Raw genomic sequence first — 18,716 nt, forward strand, 5'->3', positions numbered from 1 at the left:
TATTGCTCATGCAAATAGTACGTTGTAAGAGCAGGAGCCCAGAAACCGTTCTATCATGCTTTGGTAGCATACTGAAGTTTTTTTTTTCTTAATCTTCCATGCCATGTACATAAAATAAAAATACTTCAATAATATTGTTTAGAAGACATTCTCCCCATGTATACTCACCCTACTATAAGTATGGAAACAGGTGTACTGATTTAAAAAAAAATAATAAAAAAAAATATATATATATATATATGCCAAATTGACTCTAAATTTTTTAGATTTGCATGGGAAACAACCAGTCTACTGATCTGCAGAGCAATTTGGCAGACCAAAAACCCCATAAGAGCAACTGGAGTGTCAGTATTATGAAATAGGAAGGCAGGTGATTTCGGACTGGTGTGAAGCTGTTATGAGAATGCAAGCCTAAAGAAAAGAAGAGTTATTATTGCTTTAAGCTTTTCAAAGTGGCATACTTTACATTCCAGGCAGGTATTACTGGTTGACAATATATTCTGTTAGCATAAAATGAATGTAAACAGAGGCAACTGCTTATGCTTTGGTCTGCTGTTTAATTTTGTTTTGTCAGTCAATTCATTTTCCAGTCTTATCCTCCTAGAATCAAGGAATTCAGCATGAATCAACCCAACTACTTTGGGCTTTTTTTTTTTTTTTTTTTTTTCCCAGTACAAAATGAGGCCCAGCACAACCCTGATAGTTCCAACAGGATCTTTAAAATCTAGTCTTCCACATTATTTTGTCGCAGTTAGGGAGTGTGCAGGGGGGAACACACCAAAAATTAAATGAATGAAATACAAACTTTCAAGCACACATATATGTAATACCAGTATCTCAGTTCCTTGCTCTGTTGTATGGAGCTTCAGGATCTCCCAAGACATCTGCATAACTGTCACTAGACCTTGTCAGGACACTAAGTAATCCTCAGCCATGTCTATTAATGACGACTGTCTTGGACACATTCATGACAATTTAGTGCATGTTACCTTTCTTATGGTATTTTGAGAAGACTGCCCATTTCTCGGTATAAAATTGCACTCTGCAATCCCTTCCGGTAAAGTGCCCTTCTCATGAAATATTTATTTGCAGATCCTGAACCTCCAGCCATCCCTAGCTTTTTTATTTGACCTTGTGATTAGTTTTTAAGCATCTACACTTCTTCAGTGACACCAGAATAAGTTTCTAACAGTGTATGTTTCAGTTCAGGTCCAATTGTTTTAATTTTCCACTGAATAAGATGTCAGTGCTGGGCAATTTGTGTTGCACTGGGGCTTTTGTGAGATACAGCGCTATTATATTCAATCAGATTTTTATTAGAAATGCTCTTTTGGGGTTTAGTAAGGCGTAAGAAGGATAATTATGTAGGGGTAGTGGGAGTGGTAAAGGCATAAGAGAAATAAAACTTAAATATGTGCATGTTTTGTTCTAAGCCAACTTTTCCAGTAGGTGATCTGTAACCAGGAGCCATCTATAAGTTTATGAGCTTTGCTTGAATATTAGAATTCAATTGACCAACCCCATCATTCTGCATCACTTATGAAACTTTAAAAGCATTTTCTGTGAAATATGGTTTTCACTGCCATTTCCCTGTTCTAGTTGTGCTAAAAAATTACAGCCTCTGGCTTCGCACATTCTGACCACGGTGCACCTTCCTGGGCTTCAGCAATACAAAGCACAATGTGTTCCTTTCCTCCGATAACATTCCTTTTGTGAATGCCCCTCCTGTGACTTGTTTGACTGGTTCATCAATTTGAGCTAACTGGGAAAGAGGGAAAGAACACCCTAGTTCTGTGAGTTTGGGGGGCACCCAGGTACAGGAAGGAAGGAAAGTGGGGAGAGCCATTCCCACAGCAGCAGCTGGTGGATAAGCGATACTTGCACGCTGGTGTGTCAATCGGTGTGCACAAAATTCCAGGCTCACCACAGTAAATGCTGCCCCGTGGGCATATCAAAGACTGCAGAGATGAAGCTGGAGAAGAAAGAGAAAGGAAAAAGAAGAAACCAAAGACGCAAGGTTATACCAGCACTGTGCAAACAAAATGATCCAGTTGGTTCAATAAGCGTCACTCTGCCTAGTATGAAAGAACAGCAGAAGAAAACATACTGCAATAGCATGCACTTGTAAATCAGAAATTGCGACGAATATTGGCCAAATTGGATACTGTTTCAGTGACAGACTTATCTTTGATCTTTTTTTACCTTTATCTTTGATAAATCTTCCATTTTCCCTCCAGGTGAGAACAGGCTATAGGAACCACTCAACATGTGTATGCACATATATTTGTTAAAACTCTGTTGTAACCTCCCTTGTGGTTACAACAAGGGAGTTTAACAAAGGAGACACAGCTGGTCGAACTATGGGACCTGAAAATTTATATGACCTCAAGCTTGTATTTTATATAGTAGTGAGTCATCCAAATGCAATTTCTAGTATCTAACAACTATTTAAAACATCCCGAGCCTTACAAGCACTTCATTAGCATTCTTCCTTCTGCACCCCATGCACAGTTCCAAGTTAAAAGCATCCCTCCCCCTTAAAGCTCGCCATAGAAAGGGACAGCTTTTTTGCAGCTGTGCACCCATAACCTTGAAATCAGATACTTCACGCGAGGCCAAAAGCAATACTTAGAATTATGTTTTGCTACAGTTGTACGCTTCTGACCTACCTGTATTTTTAGCTTTACTGTTCTCTGGAAACAAAAAAAGAAGAAAAAAAAAAAAAAAAAAGACTGTTTTGTGAATGGCAGGCAGTTGGTAAAGTAGTTGCAGCAGGTTATCCCATTACTCCCCATAAACTATAAAATATTTAATTTACAAAGAGGAAGATTTCCACTTCAAAACTGTAGTTATTCTGAAATGATCCTCCTATTTGAATTGTCTAGATTTATGTTGCCTAGTCCCAGTTCTCTTGTTCTGGCCTTTTTAATTGCTCAAATATTAAGACAAGTTTTAAACAAGACAGGTGACCTTGTGTATAAAAACGCGTGCTCTGGGAACAAATGAGACTGCTCCTGCTGTAGTATTTGTGGCAAGGAAACCATACTGAAGACTACAGCTGCTCTCTGAGAAAGAGATTTTAACAATAGCGGGCCAAAGCTTCAAAGCAGTAACATACTGATGGCTATGGCAGCCTTGTAATGTGCACCGTGACCTATTCAAATCATTTGCTCTTCAGAAACTCGCTAAACCCAGAAAAATGTCCACGCCCCTCACTCGCTAACATCCAGACTAGCATTTAAAAATAATCAAAATTATTAAAAGAGAGTTTAAGTCCACATTTGTATCTGAGACTAAGGGGGGGGGGGGGGGACAGGGACACCTTAACTGAGGACTGGCACTGTTGCAGCAGAAGCCCCTCAACATCACTTGCACCCAGTGGTAAACTGAAGCCTTTCCCTGTCCAAGGACACTTCCCATGGACTTCAGCATGATGATGACAGTATGCAAGGCCAAAGCAGCGAGATGCCAGATTAATCTTTCAAATATAGTCTCAGGAAGTCTGAAGGAAGCCCCATGGCAGGTAACAGGCATTACCGCAAAGCTCCGGAGGTGACAAAAGGCAAGTCGTGTTACTTAGGGCCATCGTGAAGAGAAAACAGGCCAAAAAGCTAGAACACGAGAGAAGGATGCAGTCTGCTGGGAAGGGGGTTGTGTCACAAGGAAAACCTCTGGATTTAAAGGTGCTAAAAGGCCTGGAGCTAGAATGTGATGATGTTTTGATGCAGCCAGGGCTCCAAGGCAGCTACAACTCTGCTGCCAAAGCCGGCCCCTTCCCTGCAGCCCCTCTGCAGATGAGAGAGAAGGGAAGGTGGATGTAGGGACAGCACAGTGACATGGCACCGGGGCATGTCACTCCCCCCCAAGGGGCCAGGATCTGTGAGGGCTCCCCAAGGGATCCAGCAGGGCAGGATCTTGCCACCATGCCCTGTTGCATCACCCCAGCCAGGGAACAGGGCAGGGCAGGGTCAACCTCGGGCCCAGGCGCTGCTGTGGGGATGGGGACAGGAGAGGGCAAGATGCTGGCCCGCAGGTGGAAGTCGGGAGCAGGTCCAGTGAGGGGAACTGGGGTCAGATATGGACCCAGAATGGCCAGACGGGCCAACAGCAGGGCCAGCAGATGAGATCAGGCCAGCATGTCTTCAGGCCCAGACCAGCAGGCTTCATGGCCACACACAGCTGTGACAGACCACCAAACTGGGTCCGTAAAGCTCACTTGCTTTTCAGTCCCTAGGGGTGCCTGGGGTGGGACTCGGAAAAACATGCTCCTCCACTGCCTGTCCTAAAATAAAGTATTTAGGGACAGAAAAACTACATTTTGCTCTTGCAACCAAGAAGCCCTTGCTGTGAAAGGATGGTGTAAATGCATAAATGCAACAAATGCTGCTCCTTTGCAGACCAGGCTTTGTAACTGGTAAGAAAATGTATGTACCAAGGAGTGGTGCATAGCCCCTTCCAGCTGAGAGGCCCTGCATCATCTCTAATGTCTTTGAGAACTGTGTGACACTTTTCCGTGAGGACTTTTCCTGGCATCTGCTATTAAACTATCCCTTTTCCTAAAGAAGTACTCTAGGCTATGTATCATCCGGTTGCTGTTTCCAGAAGCAGTTGTTTCAGTAGGACTGTAGGAATTTAAGGAGTTTGGTTCTGTTTCATTTGGTATAACAAGCCCTGCGTAACTAGGAAATAGGGATCTCCAGAAAGGCAACTACCAGCTCTCAAGTGTTGTTTCAGTCATTACGGGGACTGCTGTGAGAGATATATCTAAGGTCAGGTCCTAAATTTCCAGAGAAACTGCATTGGGATCAGCTGAGTAACTGCACATTTACATCACTGAAGGCAGCTGAGATCAGAATCTGGACCTCTGCCTATGAAATGCAGCAGGGAATTGAGGAAAATCTGTGTTAAATATAGACAAAGTTAACAGCAAAGATCTGGTTATGTCATCATAAACCAGGGAGTGAGCCATGGTGGAATCTGATAATTCACAAGTAGCACATCTGTGAATTAATTACCAGGTTCCACCAATGAAGGCAAAGGGGATGATCTAAGTGTCGTGACTCACCAGGTTTTTACTCATGTTTATAATATGCTGTTTCCAGCGATGAGCCCTGGAAAAATCACAGCATCCACCTGGGAAGCAGCACGCAGTGAAGTCCTGCTTTTCTCCTTTTATCTTAGCCAGGTATGCTGAGGATGTTGTGTACCAAAAAAAAAATGAATTATCAGGAAAAAACAGGGTAAAAGGAAATGCATGGTTACAGTTCCTGCTCTGGCAAATAGGAGGAATATTGTCTGCGCGTAGGCCAAAGTCTGCTTTGCTCTTACTATAGTTGTAGTTGTTAAGCTAAAAATAACAGTTCAGAAAGCTGTTCTTTAAACAGACAAAGTTTTCTGGCCTCAAGCATAACCAGGAAGAGCAGTGGAATGCACATCCTGAACTGCAGCCTGTCTTGTTACTGACAGCTTTGGCTGGAAGGTAAGAAGAAATACGTAGCCTCTGACGGGTAAGGATTGCTCTTCTAAGGTTGAACCAAGTGTTCAAAGAGCAGTTAGAACATTATCTAAATAGGAGCATCAGCACTTGGATCTATTTTTTCCTACAAACTGTCCACCCAAAACCTGATTTGCCATTATTCCTTCATCTCTCGAGATCTGAGCAAGATTCTCTCTGATGATGTGTTCGGGCCTGAGGACTGAGGGATGGCATCCTTCAGGCTCCGCATGATGCTCTCACTGGAGTTACGTGCCGGCTGCCTCCTGTACCAGCTGGCAGACAGGGCTAGGTATGGCAGGGAAAGAGAATACAACGTGGATTATCTTCTCTTCTGGAGAACATCTTTATCTGTGTTGTCCAAGGCATATCTCATTTTAAGATAGACTTTCTTCAAAAAACACTTAGGTGCCCTGTTCCCTGCACGTGACCTGGTCCTCCAGCAAGCAGCTCCGTAGCACGGAGAGAGAGGAGGGAAAGGGAGGGAGCTGTGACTCACAGATGTCCCTCTGAGTCACAGCCCCATGGGGACATTATGCAGAGCCCTCACCCGGACTAATCCTTTGCTGTCCCCACTAGTGCCACCTCCGCTCTCTGTTGTGATTGCCTTTGAAGGAAGAGTCTCCTTTAATTTTCAGCTGCAGTTAACTTTATAAAGCCGCTATCTTTTTTGGCTTATACTCGTGTGTCAAATATATATGGTTCGGAAAGGTTAGATGGCAGTCTGATCTGAAAGAAGCAGAAAAGGGCATGCTTAACAGCCCCGACCTTGACTGAAGATAATGGCAGACGAGCCTTCAGCTAAAGTCATCCTCCCTGTGCATGTTTAATTGACTTAATTTTATGGTCTCAATACACACAGAGACTGCATAACAAGTGCTAAAAATATATCATTTCCTAATGGTATAATAAATTCAGTTTTAACTGCTGTATATTTGGATTAATGTATTCACTGCACTCAAGTTTAAATATCTGTGAAGCTTCTGTATTTTTTCCCTAAGGGAAAAACACTTCCTACAGCTTTCACAACTCGCCTGTTCCTTTCACTGAGCATCCTGAATGGACTGTATAAACCGTGCTTGCAGCTCCTGAGTGTCTACAAACATTTTCTTAAGTGGAATATTAATAGCACGTTATCTTCCAAGGCTTCTTTACTTCAAGGTCAGCAGAGTATTTTGCTGGCATAACCCCGCTTTTGTTTTTGCAAAAAGAGGGGGTGAGTTGTCAGGCTGTTAAAGAAAAGAAGGCCAAGCTTAGGGATGTCTGACGGAGGCTGTCCTCGTGTGTTTTCATCTGCACTTGGGTGATGACTAACAGGGTTTGGTATGGCTAACAGGCACTTCCATAAGGCAGGACTGGAAAATTGAAGCTGTCTTCTCATACCCATGTCTTTAGGGAGATAAACTCTGTTGCATCTGCATAATGATTTTTTTTTCCCCTACCATAGAAACAATCTGAATTCCAAACTCTTTTATTTGCTTCTGTAGTTCTGCCCACTGATGCTAAGCTTCTCAGGAGTGGTCCTCCTTAGACAGCTGCCTGCCAATATTTTATTTTGGATGAGTCAGAAATGCTTGATTCTATGAGGAAATCGTGTATGGATAGTTACAAATAATTATATGGATGGCATAGTGTATGGATTATATAATATCTTGTTAATAACTGTGCTGCAATAATTTCAAAAACACAAAAATTAAAAATTAATGCAAAGTATCTTTAATTAAGAGAAAATATGAACACTTTTTATCAGACATGTAGTGTGATGCTCATACATCTATCATCATCCATGGTGCTATTATGGCTTTTATAAAGAGGACGTTGTATTTTGTTTGCCATTTGGCAGTGGACCGGTTAAAGTCAAAACAACATTGCTAATCCAATTTGTGTTTTACCATTTATAGTTTTAGGTTTCTATATGCATTCTTTTGGTCTTGCATATGTGGGGAAAAGCAGGAGTTTAAAAAAAAAAAAAAAGAGAATTCTTTTAAAGGGAATTTCCTTGGAGTATAATGAAGGTTTTAAGCTTTCTTCAGTTTAAGGTTTTGGGGGCTATTTTTTTGGAGCTTGAGTTAACATGCTGTAAAGTTATTTTGATTTCAGAAGAAAGCATTTCACCTCAGGACTTACACTTAGTAAGCTTTACAATGCAGATGTAGATTTATCAATACCCCTTCCCAGTGTAGACAAGACCTTGAACAGCACATTAAGATCACCACTTTTACTTCCACGTTCTCCCTGCTGCAGAGTTGTTGAGTGCAGCAGGATGCTCAGCTCCTTCTGAATAACTCTTTTGCACCAGGAATGTTAGAGTGGGGACATTTCTGCTCACATTAGGTTGCACAAAACCGGTTAGATTCACCCCCAATTAGAGTTCCTTAAGACAGACTTCTTTTTCCTCTCCAGAACAAGGGCAACAAGTACAGTTACGAACTGCACTTCATTTGTGGAGACATCTAGGCAGGCAAAATCCAGACACTTGCATTAGACGATGTTATTAAAGGTAATTAAAGAATATACATCAACGTTCGACACCTCATTACAATGTCATGCTGCCCCTTAGGATATGGTAATGCTGATTTAGGTATTCTTCATTTGAGAAGCTATTTCAGCTGTTGCCCAAGTAAGCACTGCACTCATATTCCAAAATACGAGTTTTGGGATGCTCCTTCGCTCTGCAGGACTGTTTGAGGAGACATTGCTTTGAGCTGCGGGAAGCAGTAAACTTTTAAGGGCATACCAAACTTTCCCTGCCAGAATCTGTCGGTTTTGAGAAATGAAAGGTGGAAGCGTTTCTCTGGGAGGAAGAGCAGCCAGCTTGTGTGCCAGCGGGGACGAGCCAGAGCTCCTCAGGTGTGGCAGTGACGGGCTTTGGTCTAAGCGGCTGCTAAAGAGTTAAAGCTTCATAAAATCCAGTTTGAGTAAAAGTTGTTCCTGTCACGATGACTCATGTTAGACAGGTCAGACCTGCACATTTACTTCAGTTTAGCGTAATCATGCATGAATGTAGTTTCTGCTTGCTTCAGTGTCTTTCGGGACTAGGGTGAAGTTGTATTTTGCAACTGCAGCACATTCATACTTCAACCCAAATTAAAAAAAAAAAAAAAAAAAAAAAAAGAAAGAAAAAGAAAAAAGAAAAGATAGGACTTCGAGAAGGCACATTCCTCGCATTTGCCACAGCCTCACCAGAACTGGAGGGCTTGGGATTTGGGACCGGTTTGCGGCTGAAAACAAACCCGGTACCTTCATACCTTCCAGATGTTTGTGGCGATTGCAGAAACGCTTTAAACAATTTTTTTATTTTATTTTTTTTCCTTTGGGGGTGGGGGGCAAAGCGGCAGCTTTGGGAAGCAGCAGGGGGCTGGGGGGCGATGGCGGCGGCGGGGAGAGGGGAGAAGGGAGGAGGGGAGGCAGGACGAAGCCGCCGAGGGGGCCGGCCGGGGGAAGGCCGGGCAGGCGATGGGGTTTGCGGGGGGGACCAGGGGAGAGGCGGGCAGGGGAGGGAGCGGCCCGGCAGCGCCGGAGGGGGCGGGCGGAGGGCGCCGGGAGGCCGCGGGGCCCGGCCCGGCCCGGCCCGGCTCGGCTCGGCCCGACATGGGCACCGGGACGGGGCCGGAGGCGGGCCGAGGGTGCTGTGACCCCCGGCGCGGCCCTGCCCACCCGGCCGCCGCCGGCAGCGGGCAGGGCGGCCGCACTTGGCGAAGTTGGCGACGGCCGCGCTGAGCCCGGCTCCCCTCCGCTGCCCCGCCTCGGAGAGAGGCTGCTGGGTTTTCTTTTCTTTTCTTTTTTTTTTTTCTTTTTTTTTTGGATTTTTTTTTTTTAATTATTATTATTATTTTTCGCTTCCGTCCCTCGCTCTTGCTTCAGCCAAGGTGAATGGCCCGCGGTGGGCGCGGCGGTGCCGGGCGGCTGTGCAGGGGGAAGATGCTGGCCGTGGGGGTGCTGGCCGGGCTGTCGGTGCTCAGCCTGCTCACCTACGGCTACCTGGCCTGGGACAGCCTCGGACTCGGCCCCGGAGGGACGGAGGCGGCGGGGAGCCGGCCGGGAGAGGAGCCGGGGGCCGGAGCCCCCAGCTCGCAGCCCCACATCGTCTTCATCCTGGCTGACGATCAGGGCTTCAGAGACGTAGGGTACCACGGATCCGAGATCAGGACGCCCACTCTGGACAAGCTAGCTGCCGAAGGGGTTAAGCTGGAGAACTATTATGTTCAGCCTATGTGCACACCATCCAGAAGCCAATTTATCACTGGAAAGTAAGTTTACTACTTCGTCGTTCAGCTCACCGGCTCAGCTGCCGACCCTCGTGAGCAGAGCGTTGGGGTCGCACCCGGTCAGGTACTCCTCTGCTCTACCCCGTGGGCAGAAAGGTGCCTTCCCGATTCACTTAAAAACCTCCAGCAAAGCGGACTTTCTGATGTGTTTGAAGTAGCGAAATAGAAACTGGCACTCTGAGAGCCAATAAGAGTTCAGCGCTGTGAGCTACCCCTGCAGAGTGTTACAGGACATTTACATTTACTGCATTGCTAACATACGTGCTCGTGGTCAAGTAATGTTGCTCTTACCGGGAAGCGATCATCTTGGGCTTTTCTGTGCGATTGCAGCGTGACTTACAGGAGGGGTCCGTGTTAGGGAAGGCGTTATGCTTTCTCCTGCACATCGCAGCCTGCACGCTGGGTCACTGGGCATGCTGAACCTTGCCTTAACACAAGTTCCCTCTGGGGGCTTTATTGAATTCATGGCACGGTTCCTTATCCCCTCAGGTGTGGATGAGGGCAAGGAATCCAAATTCTTCCTTGGGATCCTCTGAGCTGCCCTGTCACTCTTGTCATGATGCGGTTGCTGCTCTGCAGACAATTAGAAACTTTTCTCTTAAGCCACTGAATTAGATGCCTCACCAAAGTGGTAAAGGCAGCGGGTGGGTATTGTGTGGTTTGCTTTCTCAGGTAAATTGTGTGTTACTGTGGTCTGTTAAGCAGACAACCAGTTGTTACCTAACCTAAGGGACTTTTTACATGTGGATGTTAATCAGAATTAAGGAGGGGGGACAATAACACGTGTTTGAGCTGTAGGAATGGTTCCCAAATAACTCCAAATGTGGACACGTTTGCTCTGGAAGAAGAATGCCTTGTTTCTGTTTAGCTTAACTCACTTTGACAGGAACAGGGAACTCTTAAAAGAACAAAAACAAAATGAGAGGAAAAAAGTTATTTAGTTTATTTTCTCATTTCTTTAAATATAAACAGGAACAAAGCAATGTTAATACTGCTGGTAAAAGAAACACATGTTTAAATAAAACAAGCAACTGGCCTGGTGTCTTGCATCTCCATATGGTAGAGTTGGAGATAATTCCTGGTCTCGGTCTAGTTCCCAGACTTGCTGAACCAGGGAGATTTGCACTGAGGGCTGACACGTTATCTAGAGAAAGACTTCCCATGCTTGTTTTTTTTTTTACCACCATTATGTGGACCGTACCTTAGAAGAGACATTGTTCTGAGACACCTATTCGCTCATTCACAAGAACATACTTACCCTGCAGCAACTAAAATAACATCTTACGGGGGAAATTAATGTCAGGATACTGTTTAATGCATCTTGGTTGTCTTTAAAGCCATGCAGCAGTTGGGAGCGAGGACCAGCGCCAGCAGCATGTAGTCAGCCAGTTTTCTGAGGACCGCGGTTTGGGAACCAGTGCGTTAGGAAGGGAATGTCATGCTGCACAGCAGTGACTCACTCGGCGGTCGGAGGAATGGGACGATCGGGTTCCAGGGCAGCCAGGGTACTGTGTTGGCTCTTAGAGGCTGCAGAGGTTGTCTAAGGGCTACAAAGAATAAAAGCAGAGTATGGAATAACAGTAATTCAGTATAATTATTTTAATCCTTCATTAAATAGAATTTAGTGTGTAAATATATGTTAACAGTCGGTAGGAACCCGTCTCTTTTCATCAGCTCGTCAGGCGGAAATAATTCTGAAAATCTGCCTGCTTTGGTTTTGGAACCTTTTATAGGAAAAAAGAAATTTGCTTATACTTCATTTTTATTTTCTTCGTCTGCTGATCTGAAACCCTGAGAACATTTTTTTTTCATCTTGTTCTACTTTGGGGAAAAAGGAGCAGCAGAGAGAAAGGACAGCCTTGCACGACTGAGAAATAAGGGAGGAAATGGTGAGGGGTTAATAGGTTTGGGCAGAGCAGTAAAAAGGCAGGTCCAGGAGGATGCTGTTATCTCTTCTTGCTGAAGATAAATGCTGGCGATAGCAACTCTGAATGCTTTCTTAGTAGAGGTACCTTAATTAAAATGCCAGGACCCAGAAATTTGTAATCCAGGAGAAGTAGTGTTATTTCTTAAATTCCAGAATGTGTTAGTTCAAGGCTGAAGTCCACTGGAGGCCCACCTGGATGCTGCAGGCCTCCCAATACACATACCGTGCCTGGCGTGTTCCAAACGTTACCCGACTGATCTGTAAAAAACAGAGGGACTTGTGTAAACCGGAGCCATTGGGGAGCACTGACGCACCTTGCCAAGTGGAAGTTAGGCTTCAGGCAAAGAGACTTGAGTGCTCCAAATTCTTAGTAGGTCTCCAGCAGTCCCTCTAAGGCTTTTGCTAGTAAAGAGACCCTTCTTCTGGTAGCTTTCCTAAGCTAGTGAGCGAGCATGGGAAGAAGGTTAAAGAAGCAGAGTTAGCTCTTTATTTTTTCCTTTCGTGCCACAGCACAGCACCGCAGCTTGAGAGTCTGTCTTGCTGCCCATTTCTGCTTCTCTCTGTTTCCTCACATGCAGGGCTTGAGGCCTTGGCCTACTTTAATGTCTTGCTTCCCACCACCCCCATCAAAAGCTTTTAGGCTATCAGCAGGACTAACTCACACAGCTTTTTATTTTGGGCCGTATGTAGGGGCATGGGGAGGGGGTTGCAGCTGAGCCGTGTCTTGGGAGCAGAGCAGAAAGGCGCGAGCCAGCGGGCCGAGTGCCACGTGTGATGTGCGCTCCCAGCAGGCTGCGCCGGGGCCAAGGCAGGGAGGTGAGGGAGGGAGGCTCTCGGGAAGCAGCTCAGCCCTTGCTCAGCAGCTGCAGCATGACCTGGGCGAGAGGCTGCTCCAGCGTGTGCCACTCCTTGTCCCTGAGCCCTGCTGCTGGCTCGAGAATTTGGTGGCCAGCGTGTCCTGAGCACTTCTCGCTGTTGTCGCTCAGTGCTGGTGTGCGCACGGCAGTGGGCTGCGAATGCTCCAGAGGTTACAGACCAGCTGATAAACCGAAGGCAAGGCTGGCTGTGTTTTCCTCTCAAGGCTGTGAGCGAACGTAAGTCCTCCAGACCAGTTCAGTTACATGATACATTGTTCTTTTTCATTTCCTCCTCAGAAGTAATAGACATGGCTCAGTAGAGACAGTGATTCCAGCAGGATCTCTCAGGATGCCTAGCTTTAAACAAGTGCTGAGATGCACTGAGTGCGCTGAGTTAGGCGTGAAGAAATCTGTGTGTGTGTGCATACATCAGCTCTGATGGAGTGTCAATATGATCCACAGGGACAGGAGTCAGGTACAGAAGACAGCTAAACTAAAAGACTTATTTTTAACTCATCCTTGTCTTTCAAAAGAAATGAAGAAGAAATGCATGTCCATTAACATTATTTATTGGAATTTACATAGAAGAACACAAAAGGTAATGACTCAGACTTCAAGTCTACCAAGCTCAGTTCTGGTTCACAAGTGGCCACAGTCGGATGGGAGGAAAAAGGTGCAAGCATGCACAAGGATATTTGGTCTGTGCCCAGCAGGCTGCTGGTGAAGCACATCTTGAGTTAGCTGCTGTGTCTCTGTGCTTAATGGCCTTGGAGACTTTTCACTGCTGTAGTCTGTGTTTAGCCGTAGAGTTTAAGATGATCTTGATTTATTGAGCACTAAAGGATTATATAACATAGAAAGAAAATTTAAGATCACGAGTGAAGTTTTTTGTATGCATGTGTGACAGGGAGTTGACTGAGATGGGATAGAAAGCATAAGATCAATCTCTTGCGATCAGATGTGGTATTGCTTATTTAGATAATTTGTTAAGTTATATTATCACAAACAGTCATCTCCTTTTTAAATGAAAGATTACGAAAACATAGTCAGTGTGGACAGTTTCTCAGAGCTTTTAAAGAAATTTTGAAAGATTATAACCAAAAGGAGAAGTTCTCTTTTGAGTATGTGAGACAGAAAGACCATAAGCTTAAGTGAACATCTGTTGAGGTAGCTGACCCAGTTCTATGGAGGGTATTATACAATGTAGTTGTATGCATGGAATGCTACTTAATTTAGCAAAGGAATTTGAAAAACAAGACATGAGAAAAGAAGGAATCTAGTCATAATATGCCATACGTTATTTTTTTTTAGCATTATATAGGCAGCAGACAACTACTTTGTCTTCCAGGTTCCTGGTTTTCTGGTGACCATCAGGCTTGTAATCTTAGGACCATTGTATGCACTGGAATCCTTTTGGGCCAAAGGAAGGCTCCTGAGATACCCAAGAGTGTTGTTAGAAACTGATGCACAGCCAGGGTTACAGATCACTAAGGAATCTTAACTCCCTTTTACTCCCTTCCATGAGTATTTATGAATCATGGAAGCCCTACGCTGGTTTCAAGAATGAGCTCGGCAGGATGGATGGAATGTGGGGATGGAAGATGTTGAGATCTGTGGAAGGCCTGGAGAAATAAATCCTTTTTCCCCTTGGGATAAAGTGAAATATTGAGAATTTGCACATCCAAAGCCAACACAAATAGATTGCAATAATTTTATGTGAGTTAGAGAACTATATAAATATTACACATTTATATATAGTTTGTTAGTGTGCATACTCTTGTAGGCATGCCTGTGTAGCTATACGTAGTTCACCATTGAAAAAGACGATGTCTCTGCAAACTAAGTTATTTTGACAAACAGAAATAGAATAGAGGAAAGTTTAAAACATTTTGACTCAAAAGCAGTACAGCTGTCTTGCAGCAGACAGAAATACTGTGTCCTGAAGGTTCAGTTTCTGGTAAGCCTTCTCTTCCCTTGCCTCCTGGGTGCACAGGGGTCTTCTCAGCTGTTTGGTTGCTCTGAGAAGGATCCCGTACAATGATGGGTGACTGGGAAGTTCTCTTCTGTGCTCTGGGGTGAAATGGAAGGTCTCAGAGACCTGCGTTCTGACCCCTTTGGCGGGGTAAACCCTAAACCAGCAGGGCATTGCTGACTTGTCAAGCAGAGGAAGGACCAGGTACTTTCATCCTTGGGCCCATGGCCGTGGCACGGTGGCGTGGTCCCACCACAGAGTTCCTGGTGGTTTCTACCTCCTGTGTTTACGAGGGAGAGCCTGGCAGCAGCCCACTGGGGAGGTTGGTCCCTCTGGTGGTCCACCACCTCTCCTCCAGAGAAGGCCAAGGCCTCTTGTGGTGGGGAAGAAGGGTTCTTGCAGGCCACCTTCCCTCCACCTCCCAACACATGCATTTAGCTGACAGTCTGGTTGTGCAGAGAGAAATCTGATGTTATAAGCACATTCAGAAGAAGTTTGTTGTTCTAGAGGAAAAAATACTGGGAGTAGCACTCCATTATGTTTGTAGCTAACAAGGTATGAAGGATTGCAGTCCTTAGGACCAGTCCTAAGCATCAAGAGACGGCCTGATACTGAGTCTTCTCTGAAGTAAGGAGATTTGGCAGTCTTTGGTCCTCAGTTTAATTATGATTAGTGTTTTCATTAGAAATCTAGATGATAAAATAAAATGTGCTGATTAAATACGTGGCTAAGAAGGAAATGCCAACATTAAGAGACTGCAATAATACTGAAAATCATCTTGACAAATGAGAGAAATAATCTGAAAAAAAAAAAAAAGTGGAATTCAGGAGTGATAAATGTAAGATGCTGTGTTGGAGCAGGAGTAATAACTTCAAAAGCAGAGGATGGTCAACAACTGTGCTGATAGCGGTACTTTAGAAGAGTGGTTGGGATTATGGGGAATTATGCAATGAATATGAAGTCAGAAATGCTGTGCGGTTACAAAAAAGGCAGGCATCATATCAGTTTGTATAAACAGGGGAGTCTGGTGGATCTGTGAAGCAGCCCTTCTGCTCCATAGCTCGTGCCCAAACTTGGGCATTGCTCTCCTAGAGCAGCGTGTGTAGTTGGATCGAGGCCATGGACGTGTGATCAGATACATCAAAAAGATAACTGTGGAGAAGAGATCAGAAGTGGAGTTGTTTAGTCTAAAGAAGGGAAGAATGAGAAGGGGTGGGATAAGTCTTCAGTGATTTAAGATCAAGACTTGAAGGCAAAGAGAAAGGAGATAATGTGTTTTCAGTGTCATGGTGGATGGTAAAAAAAATAAGGGGCTTTCCTGAGGAAGAACAAAATTTCAGGTTAGATAATAAAGGAAACTTTCAAATGGTAATTATCGTGAAACCCTGAATAGCTTGCTTTGGGAAATTGCTGAGTTTCTTCATTGGCAGTCATTAAGAACAGACAAGACAAATATGTCAGGAATGACATAATGTAGTTGTATTTGTCTTGAGGAAAGGGTTGAACTGGAAGGCTTCTCTTCCAGCTCATATTCTTCTGTGGCTCCTTTGAAGAACATATTAACTGCAGAAGGCGTTCTGAAGGAAAGTGTTCATAAAATACTTTTAAGCATTTACACTACAAATTATTTCAGTGTCTGTTCAAAGAGAAAGTAGTCTTTGTGAAAGTTTTGGTTCATTTTTCTCCCAGAAATTCCTTTTTTCCCTATTCTCTTTTTCTCCAAAAAAAATTCAAGACTTTTTCCCCCTAGACCTTCATAACTCTCTCGGTATGCAGTTATTTATTTCTGTTAACTTCTTATAGGACCATTTGTGGGACTGCTGCCAAAGATGTTGAGGTATCTTTTTCCATGTTCTTGTTTTACATCTTGTGCTTAGGATGACATTGTCCATATATATGCAGCATACACAGAGACTGAATAAATAATTAAATGTGAGGACTTCCTTTTCTTGTTTCATTCTGCCTCTGTGCTCTCCTGAGATATTTCTGCAGAAAATTAGATCCAGTTTGTGAAATGCTCTGTAGTCTGAAACTGTAAGTTAAACTATAAGCTTGTTCATATCAGTTTAATTACTAATGTACTATAAAAAGGAACAGTTGGAGGAAAGAGTTGGAAAGGAAACTGCTTACAAACAGTAAAGATAAAAAAAAAAAGAAAAAAAAAACATGGAGGGAGTAACAAAGTTTAGTACAGGTTGTGGTAACTTCACCTTGCATCACTTTCTGGCAACATCTCTTACATTTCTTTTCAGAGTAATGCTTGCTAGTTTTGTTCTGCTGTGTATAAGACAAACGTAGCGTTCATTATCTGACATGCATCATTAACTAGATAATGGCAATAGAGCAACGTTTTTCATTGTCCAATATATGCATAGTGCAGCAAGTTAAAGAAACATAGTTGGAAATAAATCTACAAAACCTTTGATTGTCAGTTAACAGAACTCTGAGGAGGTTGAATTGAAGTTTTAACCTTTTTTTTTTTTTTTTTTTTTTTTTTTTTTTTTTTTTTTTTACTGGAAAAGGGAGATAGTTAAAGGAAAATTTAGGCTTACAATAATTAGGGATTTTTGCTCATTCAGCATTGTTCCTGATAGTTTGTTTTGTAATTGATGGTGCATATTGTTGCCATTAATAATAAGTTGATTGAATGTCAGTGGTGGACTGCTGTTATATCAGCTCTCACTTCTGAATGTTACATTTCCTTTATGAGACCGGTTAAATAAATCAATATGGGAAACTGAGCTGGATTTCTTGGAATAAAGCTGCGTCATAAAAAAATGGGTTTACTTTTGTGTTAAAGGTTTAGACTTCATCGTAATACCCAAATAATATTTCCAAGATTACCACTACCAGGTGGGACTGAAAATTTCAACAAATTAAATTCCAATTTTTAATTAAAATGCTTTCTGTTTGATAGAAAGCTTTGTCAGATTTATGAGCTAAAGAAGAGAAATATCTGCCTACTTTTAGACTTTGTGACACCTTCCTAGTGGTAATGTCAGACCCAGAGGGTTGCTTTTGTAATTGTGTGTATCTTAGCTCTGTTTTTTAGTTTTTCCGCACTTCTGGATTTTAATCAATTTTCTATTTCGTTTGTTGTATCAGGGCCTCTGAACACATTAAAACAATATTGTTTTAAGGTAGTGGAGATATTTAATCTTATAAACTGTTTGATCATTTTTGACTCTGTTTCAAATGTGCCTCTAATTTTTGTTCTCATGATATGTCTAGCAAAGCAGTCCTCATAAAACCGAGCACATTCTTGTAGCAATATCTCATATCCTTAGAGTAATATTTCATTAATATGTGCACAAGCACATAAAATACATACAGAAATGCGATCAATGAAAAATACAAACATTTGTTTTGTGTTACCACATGTCAAGAAAGATGAGTAGTTGAAAACTAAGCCATCAGATTTATGGAACTTGTGGTTACCTTTTGAGTTCTTTTTTTTTCCATTTGACAAATTAATATAGTAATCTAGTTCATACCTTGGGGAGTTGATTTTTTTTTTCATGTGCTGTAGCAATTGGTGTGAATTCATTTTTGTATGAGAAGTTTATAATTTGTTGTGGAATCAGGTAATTTCCAGAAGAAGCTAAAATATGGTGTTTCATAGTGGATACAGCTTGACCCAAGCAATTGGCTCGTAATTGCATGATACATCTCACGGCTTTTTTCATCTTTTACTCCAGACTAGTACAGTTTCTTGTGGTGTGGGTAGGTAGCACTTCTCATTAACCCCTCATTGTAATTCTGTGAGACTTGCCAATGCTCCCCTGTAGTTTTTGCCTCAATTTGTATTGCTCCACAGTCAGGTTTTCTGCCATGGGGTGAGTTTGCTTAGTTTTAGAATGCATGTTTAAGAATGAATGAGGTTATTTGACCAACCTTACATTATTAGGTTAATATAAATAGTACAAGATAAACATTGTGTCTGTAGGAGATCCTGTGTGGGATGTGTTTGTTTTCTCTGTCAGTAGTCTTTTTATAATGGCTACCTAATTCATTAGTTTTCATACTGGAAACCCAGAAGATCTATTTGGTGACCTCAGCTTGTCTCTGTAAATCTAAATTGGTAGACTGAAATGCAATTTGAACAGTTAAGAAAGAAATCAAGATAACGCTAATGGTTAACAAAGTTGAGATATTAATATAGAAGATGTTTAAACCATTGAGGTTTGACTAAAATGGC

General features: G+C 43.0%; 1 protein-coding gene across 1 annotated transcript in view; it reads left to right on the forward strand.

Annotated features, from left to right (window-relative positions):
- The first annotated feature begins 9,367 nt into the window (after window positions 1-9,367).
- The window catches only part of ARSJ (arylsulfatase family member J), a 39,115-nt gene continuing 29,766 nt past the window's right edge, over window positions 9,368-18,716 (forward strand). The window contains exon 1 of the mRNA XM_032185928.1: window positions 9,368-9,744. Coding sequence (XP_032041819.1) covers window positions 9,368-9,744 — 377 coding nt within the window. The remainder of the gene's footprint in view (window positions 9,745-18,716) is intronic.

The sequence above is a fragment of the Aythya fuligula genome, chromosome 4 (assembly GCF_009819795.1).
Source record: "Aythya fuligula isolate bAytFul2 chromosome 4, bAytFul2.pri, whole genome shotgun sequence".
Lineage (NCBI taxonomy): Eukaryota > Metazoa > Chordata > Aves > Anseriformes > Anatidae > Aythya > Aythya fuligula.